This window comes from Plectropomus leopardus, chromosome 5, assembly GCF_008729295.1.
Source record: "Plectropomus leopardus isolate mb chromosome 5, YSFRI_Pleo_2.0, whole genome shotgun sequence".
Taxonomy (NCBI): Eukaryota; Metazoa; Chordata; class Actinopteri; order Perciformes; family Serranidae; genus Plectropomus; species Plectropomus leopardus.
In genome coordinates this window covers 21,871,193-21,886,561 of record NC_056467.1, presented here as the reverse complement: position 1 = coordinate 21,886,561, position 15,369 = coordinate 21,871,193, and the positions used below count along the sequence as shown (strand labels likewise).

General features: G+C 39.0%; 1 protein-coding gene across 2 annotated transcripts in view; it reads left to right on the top strand.

Annotated features, from left to right (window-relative positions):
• The window catches only part of zgc:77784 (uncharacterized protein LOC402947 homolog), a 69,554-nt gene that overhangs the window by 19,893 nt on the left and 34,292 nt on the right, over positions 1-15,369 (top strand). For both annotated transcript variants that reach the window (XM_042486367.1, XM_042486366.1), the window contains exons 3-6: positions 8,729-8,886; positions 10,640-10,760; positions 10,843-10,981; positions 13,241-13,368. In XM_042486367.1, coding sequence (XP_042342301.1) covers positions 8,729-8,886; positions 10,640-10,760; positions 10,843-10,981; positions 13,241-13,368 — 546 coding nt within the window. The remainder of the gene's footprint in view (positions 1-8,728; positions 8,887-10,639; positions 10,761-10,842; positions 10,982-13,240; positions 13,369-15,369) is intronic.

The following is a 15,369-nucleotide window of genomic DNA, read 5'->3' as shown; positions in this document are numbered from 1 at the left end:
GCGAAAAAAAAAAGAACAACTAACAAAAGTAGTTGGTGCAACACGGTTTCACATCCTTAGCATGTGTTTAAAACTGTTGATGTTACTGGTTTTATACGAGCAATTCTGTCATCCACTGGTAGGTGCACTAATTATTTGCTCACAAATGGTCGTTTTAGAGGGTAGGAACAAAAGACCCTTGTGGTTGTATGGGTTTGATCAGTGGTTCTCAAACGGGAGCCAATGAAACCCAGGGGTTTCTGAAGGAGTTCCAGGGGGTCCCTAGAGAATGAGGGTAAGTTTGTTTTCACTATTTAATTACCCACAGAAGTGAGCCCACTGTGAATAAGGTTCATAAAATTGATTCTGATCATATGTTTGACTGCCTCCACAATTATTTCCTCAACTGTAACTGACAGCTAAAGAATTCTGGGCTTAGTCTCATCTCAACGACCAAAATCTTTTCAGATGGAGACAAATCTTATCAAATAGGGTGCCGTGACCTGATGATCATCAATTTAGGGGTCCTTGACATGAAAAAGATTCAGAACCAGTGGGCTGGATGACTTGTGTGGATTTCTTTTATGTTTTGTGTACTTTATGGTTTACTAAACGTGACACCACCTATTAATTGGAGCATTAAACCTCCAATCTCAAAGTATGAACGTCATCAACACCCATGTGTGTTTGCTCACGCAGCCAGGACAAGCGTAGTTCCAGCTTCAGCTGTGTGCTACAGGTGTCTTCCTTTTTCCTGGAGTTTTTTGAAGGATTTGGGAACACAAACTGTCACACCTGAATTCCATTAATGGGATCATGTAGACTCTGTTGCCGCTGACAGTGAAGCCATGAGTAATCTAAAAAGGCCATTGGCTTATCTGCATAAAAACAAATACTAGCTGGCACAAATTCTCACATTTGAGCAGCTGATATTTGGCATTTTTTCTTGATCAGCTCTCCAAAAAATAAATTATCACCTATGTGGAGGTAGCCAAGTTGACCGTTTACATCTAAAAAACAGCTACAGTGTCCTGAAATTAGCATAACTTGATTGTCTTAAATGATTATTTATCTTTTCTAATCTCATTTTAAATACTATTTCTTTAAAATTATTTTAACTTTATTGTTTTAATCGCTTTAAAGTGGTTAAATTATTTTATTGCTCTTCAAGTTGTACACTTTTACTTTAATTTTTGTGTGATTTATTTTTCTTGACGTTATTGTAAATGAGAACTTGCTCTCAATGATTCATCAAGACTAAAAAAAAGACTGAATGAATTCCGGATCAGCCGTAAATTGTGAACTTGTGACATTTTAGCATTTTTGTCCATTTTCGTTTGTCCGATCATCCCCTGTCGTTGGCAGAGGTATGATCACATTAGCCAATTTAAGGTTTGACAGGTTTTCTTCCCACATCATTTATTCCCCCAAAAAATCCGGAAAATGGAAAGACACCTGTAACACACCACTAACTCGGACAGGCTCAGGTGCAATAATGTGGATGTTTTAGGATTTGTATCTCAATAAATAGAAGAAAATATAGCTGGGAACAAACACTGACTTCAGCATTTGAGTCAATCCAAAAAAGGATTCATGAACTGGGAGATTTCTTTGTTCTGTACAGTCAGTCCCTATTTGCCTCACAGTTTGCAGATGAGGTGATGTTTTTATGCTCAAATGCATTTTGCGCACCCTGTGGTCCACAAGTTATGTTTTTTGTATAGCCACTGTTGCTCCCTTCTAGAATACCTCTTAGCAAGGAGCTCACAGAAATGCCAGCAGTGGTCATTATTCTATCTTTTTTACCCCCTTTACTGTAAGCTGAGGGTGACTGGCTGACTTGCTGGCTTTTGAAAAAAAACCAAGAATAATGAGAGAGTGGGGGTGGACTGAAATCCATTCCTCCATTCTCTAAAACAGCGTTTTTTGGTTTTAAAATAAAACAAGAAGGGGAGTAAAACTGGTAGTGCATATTTCAAAATCATGAATGTGAGTGTGTGTCTGTCTCAGTGAGGAGCTGGTCACATGGTATGGCAGGATTAGCATAAAGTAGGACAAATAAAAAATAAAACTTGCTTAAAAGGCTTTAGAGCCAGATGTTCCTCTTACTCCTGATGAGGGATTATGAAGGAATCAAAGTTCTAGTTGCAGCTTGATTCTTGGCTTCTTCTGCTCTGCATTAGATTTTTACTGGAGATATATATCAGATACATATCATCCCTGATGAACAGAGTTTATATTTGCAGTTCTAAATTTATCTGTATGTGGATGCAAGAAAATTTGACTCTGAAGCCTTTGTCCTACTGGACATAAAACCCACTAACATCCACTAATATCTGGCTTTTGTATTTAATGGGAAAGGTTACATTTTGCATTCACCCCCAGAACAAATGAATCCACAGTAGACAGATATTTATCAGCTCCAGCTCCGATTGGCTTTGATTGTCAGCGATGGAAATACAACAACAGGGAGGATGTGCTAGTTTTTAAGACATACAGTTGCAGCCACATTCTGTTTGAAACCAACACCAACACTAACTTTGAATTTTCTTCAGGGTGTCAACTTCTAGACTAATTTTCAAAGGGGTTGGTCGTAGTATGATAGTATTTGGGTCATGCAGCTGGTTGGCTGGTATGTACTTACTTCAGCCGTTGCTCTACCTACTTGAATTTTTCACTTTTTGCCAATGCAATGCGTAACATGCCACCACAAAATGCCATCTGACTCCATCCAAGCAGTGCTCCATATACTGTTCCAAATTAGTCTGCACTGAGTTTGAAAGAGAGACTGAATAAGTAAGAGAAAAATCAAAGTTAACCACTGTTTCATTTTTAGTGGTCTCATAAACCTATTGGTTTATGGACTACTGTTTTGAAAGCCCTCACATGAATGGCGAAATTCACTCTAGAGACCAAAATGTTTTTTACCAGGCTCTAGATATGTTTATTTCTGCTGTAAAGTTGGGCGTTTTCTGGCGTTTAAAAAATATACACACAATTTACACACTAACTTTGGTAGAAGAAGGGTATGAGACAAATCACCTCTGTTAAGTTTTACATGAGCACTATGAAGCCTCACTATCGATGCAAAATGTGTTGTTTGTGTGCAATGTTTGTATTTGAAACATCACTGCGTTTTTGGAAAGACAAATTTTTCATAAAGGCTATTTGCCCTGGAGTCTCTTCTCATCCTCCATCAACACAATCAGACAATGGATGGATTAAAGCAATCTCTCTTCTCTGTAGGCAAAGCCTCCATTAGCTGTGACAGGGCAGTATCATGGCAATGGGATTAGACCACCTCCCTAACGGGTTTACTGCTCTCCCAAATAAAAGAACAATAGGAGCCAGGCAGCAGGTCGACTCATGCTCCCAACAGTGTGCACTTCCGCTAAACCTCTCGGTCAGTCCTTCTACCTGTCAGCCGTGAAAACACGGAGCCTGGTCGCCATTCACACATCTGCCTGGCCCACGCTGTCTAAGCTGCCTGCTTCCCATACTCACTGTCCCCTTGTGTTTCGTACAAAACCCTTTTTTTCCTTCCTGTCTGTCACCCTCACGCATCATCTCCCTTTCTTGCTGAGTATGTAAATGGTCTTTGAACTGTTGAGTAATTAGCACCACGACTGCTGAATTTGAGCCCCAATCAATTAACAGAAATACAACAATATAATTTAATCAGCCCTGTGCATGCAATACAAAGTGCAAATGCCATCCATACAATTTTCTTGTGATTAATTCCTCCTCCTCCCTCTGTTCATTTTTCCAAAAACACTAACAGATGGCCTTTCTGCAGTCCTAGTGCTCCTCTCTGCTAAACACTACGTTATAGAGATAAATGTCACTTAAAAATCAAGTGATGAATATTCTCGGGGAGATTAAATCTCCTAATCTGTATATCCCTGAAATATTAAAGTTATGAAAATGAATGGACACTCTCGGAATAGTGCCCACAGAAATAATGACGAAACTGCTGAAAGTCATTTAGCCCTGCTTCGCCATTATTTAAGCTAACAGGAAGTGCCTTGGGGAAAATGAGGATTTGTCTCAGCGGATGCAGGGTCAGACCTCAGCTGCCCTGCAGCAACCACGCTACCCGTCTGAGCCCAGCGCGGATGGACGGAAGAGAGAGCGCAGACCTTGATTTAGGAGATTATTTGGCAGACTTTATCGTATAATGTCTGAGAAGTTAAGTTTGGGACAGTAGCCCTTCAGGAAGGGGGGTCGGGGGCATTCGTCTTTGTGTTTCAGAGGAGATTGGACAATCCTGTAGTGGGATCATCATCACACATAAACACCCGTGAGAAACTGTGTTTGGCGTGGCAGGCTTTAAAGTCAGAGCAGGAAAGGATCACATTAACTTGAACACAGCTTCAAAGAAAAATGTCGAAGCTCGTGTTGCACAGTGTTTGGGGGTAGTGATGTCAAGAATATATTCTGCTCTCTGGCATGTGTTTCAAACCCTCAAATGTCCCACTTTCTGTGAGTCTGTGCTTGGGGACTCTGGGTTTCAAATGCTAAAGGTGTGTGTGTGCGTGCGCGTTTGTGTCTGTGTGTGTGCAGTTCAGGGATTAGCTCTCTGCCCATAACTTTTTCACTTCAGTCACCATGGCAGAGAAACAAAGGTCTCTGTGCACACATCTAACCAGGCCTTACAGACGGGGGTCTAAAAATAATGCAGTGCTTTCAATTAGCCCCTCAGCTCTGCAAAGCATTTGAAACAGGCAGCCAAGTGAACAGGGTTGGGGTTATCTGGTGAAAAGACCTTTGGGAGGAGTGTGAGTGCCTTTGCTGGTTATAGTCCACCCATGCTTTTGCTATAGCTCCTGCAGAGGCTCTCTAATTGTCTTGGTTTGTGAGACTCTTCAGGGTGTTTTAATTCTCTGTGGCAGATGTCCACGCTGTATGTCTACAAGCTCCCTGCTCAACGAAGTTCCTGCTCCGCTGTCACATAATCACCTGCTCTGAGATATATAACAGTGTTTTACAATGACTAATGGTTAAAATGTCAATGCAGTCTAATAAGAAACTTAATATAATCGGTTTGAAGTTTTAAATGAGTCTTAGTTTTGTAAAGTCGTAACAGTTTTCCTTGTCCTAAATGTCATGGCATTCAAATTCCCACTTGTTGAAGAGAATAAATTTCCACTTAATTTCAGTAAAGCTCAGTTTAAAGATGTATTTTATCGCTGGAAAGAGCTTCTGTTCAAAATACTTGGCAGTCTTTGAGTAGTAAGATGCAAATACTGGTGCTGTATGACCAGCAACAACAGAAAAAAAGGTCTGTAGCATTTACTTTTGCTCAGAAGGTAGAAAACCTACAACTACCAGAATGTATTGCACCACACAAGACCTATAAACACTGCGGCTGGTGGGTAATGTAATGCAAGCTTGGCTGTTTTTGGTGACATGTCTAGCTGCAGATACATTCTGTTAATAGTGTACATAACAAGCCCCTACACAATGCGCCCACTGGTAGTTCCAGACAGTCCTGCCATTTTGACGGTTATCTGAATCCTGCTACAATGCGACACTTAAGTGAACAAATATGAGACCAAAGGTAGCAATAATCCATTTATAATTCATTGTATATGATGACATGATTCACTGATATAATTAAGTAAAAAGAAGAAGAACAAGAAGTAGACGTGCGTCCCATGTGTTCTTACTGCAGCAGCCGCTGGTCAGACTCCAACCTGTGGCCCTATAATGCATGTAATCACCTCTCTCTCCTCCTTTCACGCTCAATAATATGTCCTATCTCGTAAGGCAAAAGCCCAAAAAAAATTGTATAAAAGAAATTAATAAATAAATAACAAGATGTAATCCTTGCCATTACCCTAAACAGAACCTTGTTTTAACTAATTTTCAAAGCTAGCTAATCGCGCAAAAAAACATTTTTGGCATCCAGCCCAAGAGGCAAAGGAGGCTGATTGTGGATTGACATAAAGGGATAATGGGCGGGTAATGTTGCTGCTCCATCTGCAGCTCCCTACTTGCATTTTTCCACAGGAAACAACTTGGAGTCCTGGTTGTATAAAACAAACTTGAGTTACAATTAAACGGTATATCCGTAACGGAAACATTTCAAGTGAGAAATAGGCAACGCAGCAACAGAATATTGGTTCATATTTCATCAGTGCTACTTAGTTTGACTGTTTGATATCAGTATTTTTTTAGCAGGAAAAAGTATAGCACTCACTTCTCCTTCACAAATTCTCATATTACAGTTAAACAGTGCACTAAAATATGTTTCTGAAGACACTGAGGCTGAAATTGGTGACACAATAACAGAATCTTTTTTATATTTTATCGACACTGCCTTGTTTGATGTTTGTGTCAGAGTTTAGTCTGAGCTTGAGAGAGAGATGGGTGGGTCTTTCTCTATCTGCGTCTATACCCTCTCTGTCTGTGGTAGTGGGCATACAATCTTTAGTTTGGGCAACAGCTCTAGAACCACATAAAATCCAACAATGTGAAGTGGGAGATGAGGTGTGGGTGGTGGTAAGATGAAGTTAAACACAATTCATTTGCACATACTACCCACATTGTTATGATACCAAGCTGGTTGAAAATCACCAAAGTATCCCCTTAAGAAGGCAGCTATTTGTCTCTGATTAATTCATTCCCCACAATTAAGCTGAATAAAATGGGCGTATGATGTACAGATTGACTTATGTCCACTTCATCCCGAGAGAAAACTGTCAGCCGCTTCACTTAGTTTTGGAATATTCTTAGTGATTTACCCCAGACAATTACAGACGTCGAACTAGAGTGAGGAATGATTTTCCATCTTTTAACAGCTGTGATAGTCAGTTCAGATGAGATTTTATTCAACCCCAGTGTGTCTGAATACTGATGCCATATTAAAGGCCAGGGCTGCCATGTTGACACAGACCTGTCAGGCGCACTGGTGGATAATTAATATGGCATCTGTTTAATTATATACTTAATGTGCTCTGTTTAGTTGATTTAAGGTGGATTACAGTAATGTCACCCAATTCTAATGAGTAAAGACTGAGATAACACCAACTGATTGATTGTGAACATGTAGTTTAAAATTATTTACCACCAAAAATTCAGTCATTTTTTAAATAATTAATAACAAAAATGTTTTGAACTGTAGATTTTGTCAACCTAAATAAAAGCTGTCATAAGCAGATTTTATCAACTGTAGCTAGCTGGCAATCCTAGACATACAGTATATAAAATATGCACATGGAAGCTGCGTACATAATTTGATGCCCAAAGACTGTGAGTGCCATTTCAGTCAGCAGGCTCCTATGTCAATGTCAATACCCTGTGGTATCAGAAATGGTATTGAATGTCAATATTATTCAAGGTATTATATCGAAGTTAGACAATCCAGTAGCACAACACTGTCAGCTCCAGAGTTTGCTGCTTAGGCTTGACAGGCTAGCCTAACTTGCTGTATTTATGTGTGTCTGGAAAGATACGTTTTTAGATTGTATACCTATTGTTATGTTTTTATCTGTTGCAACTGCACAGCACATTACTTGACTTGCATTTACTGTGATGTTTTTAAACAGTTTTGTTTTCTGATGTGGTAGGAGAATCTTTGTTTTCACTTGAGCTGGAGAATTTCTATATTTAATTCTGATGTTGTCCTTTATGTGTTTTTTGTGTTTTGATGCCTGCTGTTCATCAAATTTCCTTTGGGATAATTAAGTCATAGTTGAAGTTAAAGGCCTGCTGTGCCTAATTACAGTTGCTAAGCTCTGATTGGATAATTGCCTTGAGGGGGCGGGTTTTAGGGAAATCTCATTTGATGATTGAGTGTGTTAATGTTCAGTCTGTTGCCATGGATTGACAGAAAAGCAGGTGATTTTTCATCTTTGTATCTGTGACAGATTGCTAAAATATTCATGACAGTGTAAAAGGAGATTATATTGATTGCAGAAATATTACGCTGTAGATACAGGATGTGGTCCAACATGAAGCCGTTTGTGTGTTTGTGTGTGTGTTCAAAAAGGTGAGTCTGTCAGTATTGGAGTAGGAGTTTCCAGTGTACAGGACTTCTTGTGAGAAGGCTCCAGTTCACAGTTCACACTGAGGCTTTCATCTGTCAGTCACAGTCAAAGATTAGAGATTAGATAGATATCAGAGGTTGCCGTGTTGAAGTCTTTTCATCCTGTCGTCATCCGCAGGGTGGCGAGAGTGAAGACTTCGCATTGACATGAGGATAGATTTTCAGTTCAGGGCAGATGTTATTCAAATCAGAGTCTTTTAGATTTGTAAGTTAGCGTTTGAAATCAAACACAATCCTTTCATTAATGCAGGGGCCATTTTTTTCTCCCTCACACATGGGCTAAATTATGAATGCGCTGTTATTTGTTTACTCCATGTTGGACCGAGAGATGTGCATTATTCATCTGCTCTGACAGGAGAGACAGCAGAGTAGGACACAGGCCTGGGAAAACATTAAAACAGAGCGCCGTCTAACAAAGACGTTGCCAAGGATTTGAGCAGTCGTGCACATGCAAACACAGTAATGGACTTTCGCTCAATGAGCTTGTTTGCAGCCAACTCTCTGCGAGAAGATGGTTCACCCAAGAAAACAAGTCCAAATGATTTCCAAGATGAATTGGTGTTTCTTTTCAGGATATTGGTCGTGTGTCTGGGCTGCTGCTCACCGATCTGTGGGTCTGATTTACAGTCTTTGTTTAGAGTACATCAGACAGACAGGGCTACTGGAGCTAATTAGATTTTCTTTGTGTTTTCTCCTCAGTCCTGAGAGATGATTTCCGGCAGGCCCCGAGCGATGTGGTGGTGGCTGCTGGTGAGCCTGCAGTGTTGGAGTGTGTTCCTCCACGTGGTCACCCTGAGCCCACTGTGTCCTGGAAACGCAACAACGTCAGAGTCAGCACTAAGGATGAACGCATCTCTGTGAGTTAAGCATGAACACTAAACAAGTCAAAATAAATTGTATATACATACACAGCTTTTTAACATTTAAAACTCTGTGTTTTGTAGCTGAGATTCAGTCAAGTTTCCATACAAAATTTGGCTCATTAAATTTTAACCAAATTTCCAGAAAAATGGAAAATGAAATGAGAAATAATACAATGAATTTTCACTCAGAGCAAATGTGTACGAATGCATGACATAGTCCTCACGAAATTCACTTTTTTCTTCTGTTAAAGTAATCTACAGTGCTTAGCTGTTTTATGAAATTCTATAGCCTTTTGTAAGGAAAATAAGTCTTATTGTGTGCTTTCAGTACGAACAAATGGCCTCGGTGCTGAGAGCAACAGCAAAGTGAGAAAATATCGAGAAACAGCCCACCGCATTGTGTGTTTTGCTCTTTCGTTTTTGCAGAAGTTTTGCGGAATTTTTGACAATAACAAAACTTTAGCTATATATTTTTAGAAACAAATAATGTATAGTATAATAGCTAGAATTTACAATAAGACATTTAACAGGAAATATAATCCAAAAAATTGGTTATAAGGCTCAGGTTTTGTACATTTTTTTTTCTTCAGAGCTTCTTTGTGAATCCTACATTTATTACCATCATTCAGCGGTCCTGGGAAAGGTAGAGATATTCATTTATTGTCACAATAGTTTCAGTAAACCATAATTCAATTCACTTCTTGGTTTTCCATGGACCAAAAAATGCCTTGGGTTTTGCTGTCACTTTTGTTCTCTCCTTTCATGCGTAAAATCAACAGCTGGACACCATCTAGTGTTTTTTTAAAGGGAGATTTTTTCCCCAAAATGTTAGAAATCCCAAGCTGCACTTGATGAAGGACAGTGTTTACGTCAGTAATAGAAACAGAGGTAGAGGAAGCACTCAGACCCTTTGCTTAAAAATACCACACAATAAAAATATCCCACTCCATCACAGGGTTCAGTGGTAATGTTTTTTTTTCACTTGCCTCTATGCATATTCTCTTAGTTATTATCGGTTATTAAATGAGCCTAAACTGCTCTTATATGCCACTTGTGTGTATGCTTTATGTGTTATTTATATGCATCCTGTTATGTCTTACCTGTCTATGCCTTGTATGCACCTGCTGTGGAAAAAAATAGATAAACTATTTAACAATCTATCTTGTTATATCACTCCAGCAACATTTTCAGAGACTTGAAGTGCCTTTGAGTGCCTCGAAACAATCCTCCTTTACCCATCTGGCTTGTAAACTTGCAGCAAACTGCACAATATAAAGTGGGAGGTTTGGCCAAATGATCTCATGTCATCCGACTAAACTCTGTTTTCATGATAACTTAAATGTTTGCTTGTGCTTCAGCTCAGAAACTTTCTCTTTCTCTTCACCTGCAAGTGCCTGATAGGCTGAGTCCTTTGCAGTGGCGCGAGTATGACTCTGGCCTGTGGGCCTTTGCTGCGTGTCATCCCCATTTTATCTTCCCCTTTCCTGTCACTCTCTGACTGTTCTGCAATAAAGGCAAGAAAAGCAAAAAAAAAAAAAAAAAATCTTAAAACAAAAAGCAGCATTTTTTCTCATATGTATGTGACTTGTAATCAGAGCTGTGAAATGAATGTAGAAGAGCCAAAGTACAATATTTCACTCTGGTTTGTCACAAAGTAAGTAAAAAAAAGTAGTAGGAAAGAGGTATAAATTTGAGGTATTTACATCTCAGTGCACAGAGCTTCAACTTTCACTGCGCTGTTTTTCAGATGCGTGGGGGCAAACTGATGATCTCTCACACCAGGAAGAGCGATGCAGGCATGTATGTTTGTGTGGGTACAAACATGGTTGGAGAGAGGGACAGTGATCCTGCAGAGCTAGTGGTATATGGTGAGTACATGTCCCTGCTGCAGCATGAAGTCCTAAAGAGGAACATGGGTGGACATATGTGATGTGTTCTGTCTTCCTACAGAGCGACCGGTGTTGGTACGGAGGCCGGTGAACCAGGTGGTCATGGAGGAAGAGACTGTCGACTTCCTGTGCGAAGTCCATGGAGATCCCCCTCCAACTGTCCGATGGCGGCGAGAGGAAGGGGAGCTTCCCCGTGGGAGGTGAGCGTGACGGGCATGAGAACAGACTAGTGAAGAGTCAGACTGGTGATGCATATACAGTTTTTTTATGAGGCTGAATAAGAAACACTGCTTCACCAGAGGCAAGACATGTATTAGATTATTAACACATGTGACCCAGAAAACATATGTGGAGTAATTGTTCATTAATTCAGGTCTTTCTACCAGTCTGCTAATATAAATTCATAAATGGAAGAGACCAAAGGGGATTCATTAGTTGGCAGAATCCCCTTGTGACCAGTTTTCCATCTAAATTCAATGTAATGTATATTTAGCTAAGCCTGTTAAATAATACCATTGTTTTTACTTTCCAATCCAATTTGCATTGTGTTACTCTCAAACGTAATACTCTAAAAATAATAAAACAGTACAGTCAATCAAAAGTGCAGGTTTCATCTCAACATGAGAGGGGTCATATGTATGAAACAGGGGTTTAGGGGTCCTCTCCCAGGTCGTTTTGAGTATCAAACACTTAATTTCCTGCATTGTGGGGAATTTTTATGCATCAATTTGTGTCTTTTTGTAACAGTTTGATGTTGAAATGCCTTTATCTTCTTCAAAATAGAAGTCCTCTGCAACTTTTATGTTTTTTGATGCACATGCTCTAAATATCAAGGGGAACTTTCCCATTGTGTCCAACCTGATATCTACGCCTATGCAGCTAACACTGTATGTTGGACTGAGGTTATTAATTATAGTTGTTCTACACTTTTTTTATTTAATGAATGCAGATGTTTTGTTCTTTTTTCATCCTGCAGTGTTGCTCTACAATGGCTGTAGAGTATATTTTACCATTATAGTGTTGAAATTGATATCAGATTTAATGCCAAAAAGACTAATCAGCAAGCAATAATAAAATATAGAAATAAATAATGTAGATTGTTTAAAAAAGAAATAGCACAACATCAGGCTTAAACCTGTAGATTGATTGATGGATAGCTGTCATAATATTATTGGTGAAACTTATTTAAGCATGGATCATAATTTCATTTACAGAAAACAGAACATTTTGATAAAAGAATATGAAGAAGTGGGGAAAAAAAATCTATACTGCATAGCATCGCCATACCTTTGCATGGCAGTATTGTATCAATACATGGACAGCAAGTATTGATTTTTTATTTGATAAATAATTAATATTACAATACAGCTACACTTTTGGAAGCTGCTTTTACAGTCCAAATGTAACTGCGATAAAACAATTACAGACTGAAACAATTTAACTTTTTGGATAAAACAGATAAGTCTTTCTTTCAAGACATAATTTGCAGTTGAAAAGAGGTTAGTCACAATATATCACATAGGTTATCACAAAATACTCAGCACATTGCAACATGTTTAAAATCACAGTGATATTGTGACTTCAGTGTTGTGATAATATTATATAATGGGGCCTCTGGTGATTCCCACCCCTTACATTTTGTTGCTGTTTTTTTTTTTGGCAGATTGTTGTATAGGTGCACAATATGGTTGGGGATGTGATCCTAAAGGGTTAAAAAAGCATGAGTCATTTTGTCTAGACTTTCAATATGTGTCATACAGACTCCAGTATGCTAAATGTCAACCATGAGACAGCAGCCGGTGGAACAGAGAGTGACTTATTTGTAAAATTACCAGAACAGGTAATTGTGATAATAACAACTACATGTGGTGGTTGCTTTTCATTTTTGCAAAGAGCTTTTTTATATTCTGTCTTTCATCTTTTTTTGTGGTATTTTGTATTTCTTTTATCTTTTGCTTCTGTGGTCGTTTCTGAGTATAGGAAATTAAATTGAATTATACTAGTTTGATTCATTGTATCTCAGACAACAAGGACAGCTGCAGTAGCATTCTGTGCTGTCGCTGCATTTGGTATTTTCAAACATTCCGTTCTGCAAAATCCATCTTAACTTCAAATATAATCTACTGTTAAGAAGAGATAAAATACGAGTTTCTTTTTTTTAGAATCCAGTGAATCATTCTTCAGTGGGTTAAAATATTATTTGTTTCTAATTGATTTGAAATCGTTTCAAGGATTTTCCAAGAGCCAGTGACAGTATCTAAGGCAGATTGTTCCAGTCATTTCAAGATAATGTCACTTGATTGGAAAAAAAACCAAACATCCTTGCAGCAGGTTGATTGACAAGGAACGAGATGACATTATCTCGTGCTACTGGCAAGATTTTCTACGCTTTGTGTAGATCACTATGGTCATTTTCTTTCTGTTGGATCTTTCATTATCTCTCTTTTTCTCATTCTCAGGTTTGAAATCCGAAACGGCAACAGCCTTCGTTTGTTCCGCGTGAAAGAGCAGGATGAAGGGACGTATACCTGCACATCTGAGAACAGTGTGGGGAAGACAGAGGCCTCAGCCATGTTGCAGGTCCATGGTAAGAGGGAATCATGCATATTGTATACGGGCACACACGCAGACACAGTTAGGCATGCATAACAAAGCTCATGTTCATGCAAATAGGCACATGGCAACAGAATCATGCAAAAGCCAGTTCCTATTTCCTGTCCAATGCCCTGTGTTTTTATATCGGTGTATCTCTGTGAGTCCCTGTCCAGCAGCGCTGCCAGGAGCTTATGCTAAACCGTATGGATTACGCCATTTGACAGATGTTTGGTAGATGTGTTCTTTAACTCACTGCCAGAGAGCAGTCCCTGTATTAATAAGACATGACTCCGTCCCTTTCCCTTCCTGTCTCTTTATCTCACTGCTCTCGCCTCCTCATTCTCTGCGTGCCCTTTTTCCTTCTCTCTGTGTGTCTTGGTTTAAATAGTCTCAGACGACTTCATCCACTAATGCTTTTATCAGTGTAAATGAAATCCGAACCGAGCAGTTTTCCATTCACTCTGCTTCTTTTTCTTCTTTTTTTTTTCTCCTGGCTCTTTTCCCTGCTATCACTGGTTTTGTTTTGTAGCTCAGCGTTTCATCCATCTCATTAATTTTCCATCTCTTTCCATCCTGTTTCAAACCCTATCATCATTCCAGTCGGCCCGTTCCGTAAGTTCACTCTCCATCTAATTCTCTCTTTTCGCGTTTGTTTTATGCTAATTTATTTATTTTTTTGGAAACAGTGCTCTTTCCTGTGTGGTAGTCTTAATGGTTTTTAAATCAACAATCAATGCCTAATGGTGTAAATAAGTTCTTCCATTAGGCACCGAGTTGTTGACAGCATGCCTGTTGCTGCAGTCAAGCATTAAGTAAGCCTCAGACACAGCGACTTAATGTACAGCAGATTAAGGGTTTCTATCAAACACACATCTGCTGTGTAGAGTGGAGTGTGTCAGGAGGATAGTGTGACACTGTGTAAATCCCTCTCTCATTTGCAGCTACAGTAGTTTGAAATGCAGCTGCAAGGTTTTTAATTACAACTTAGTGGAGGTCCTCAATATAAGGTCCCGTCTACACGTATACAGATATTTTTGTAAACTGACATTTTCCTATATGTTTTGGTCTCGCATCAGTTTGCACAAAGACAGTTTTAGGTCACTAAAACTGAGATTTTTTAAACTGTGGTGACTGCATATTGATGTGGACATATGAAACGGAGCATTTGGGAAACAATGACGTAATTTCAATTTTCGCATGCCTGTTGTTGCTTCATGTAATGAGTATGCACCAGAAACAATAACAACAGCATGAAATAATGACAACTTTACACTTAACCTCAGTATAACTGCACCACTTCACAACAAACAAAGGTGTCTGCGGCACCCACTGTTATATGGTCCACTTCAGTGTCTGCGGTTTAAAGTCCGCCGGAGACAACAGTTTTGGATCAGGCTCAGTCGAATCAGCAAAGGTGGGGTAATTTTGAGTGTAGCATTATTTCTGATAAGAAGTGGAAGGAAGACTGTTACATCTCCAGAGCATCACTCCTATCTTTGAACTCATTCGTTGATCCTTGAATGAAACGGAAGTCAGCACTGATGAGATGTTCAGTCGTTCTTTAGGAAACGTTAACTTTTTCTGTACACGCATCAACCTTTAACGAGTGGAGACTGGGAGCTTGGAGTCAATGTTTTGTTCTAGTGTTGACGGAGATACTTTGCAAAAAAAAAAGACCGTTTTTTTTGACGAGGAGGGAAAATGTCTATTAAAAAATATCTGTAAGTATCTGTATTAAAATGTATAATAACAATGATTTACCCCCCCAAAAAAAAGAAAAAAAAAGAAAGAAATCCATGTTGTCTGCAGAAAGTTGAGATTATACTCACATAGTGCAGGCGTTGAACAGCAGATAGACAATAAATTAGATACAAAGTCTGTGGAGGATGTTTTTTTGTCAATAATTCCCCAGTTGGAAAAAAAGTCAAAGTCCCATTAATAATAAAAAATATATATATTTTCTACCAAACACAGTATGTAGCTTCTTCATGTG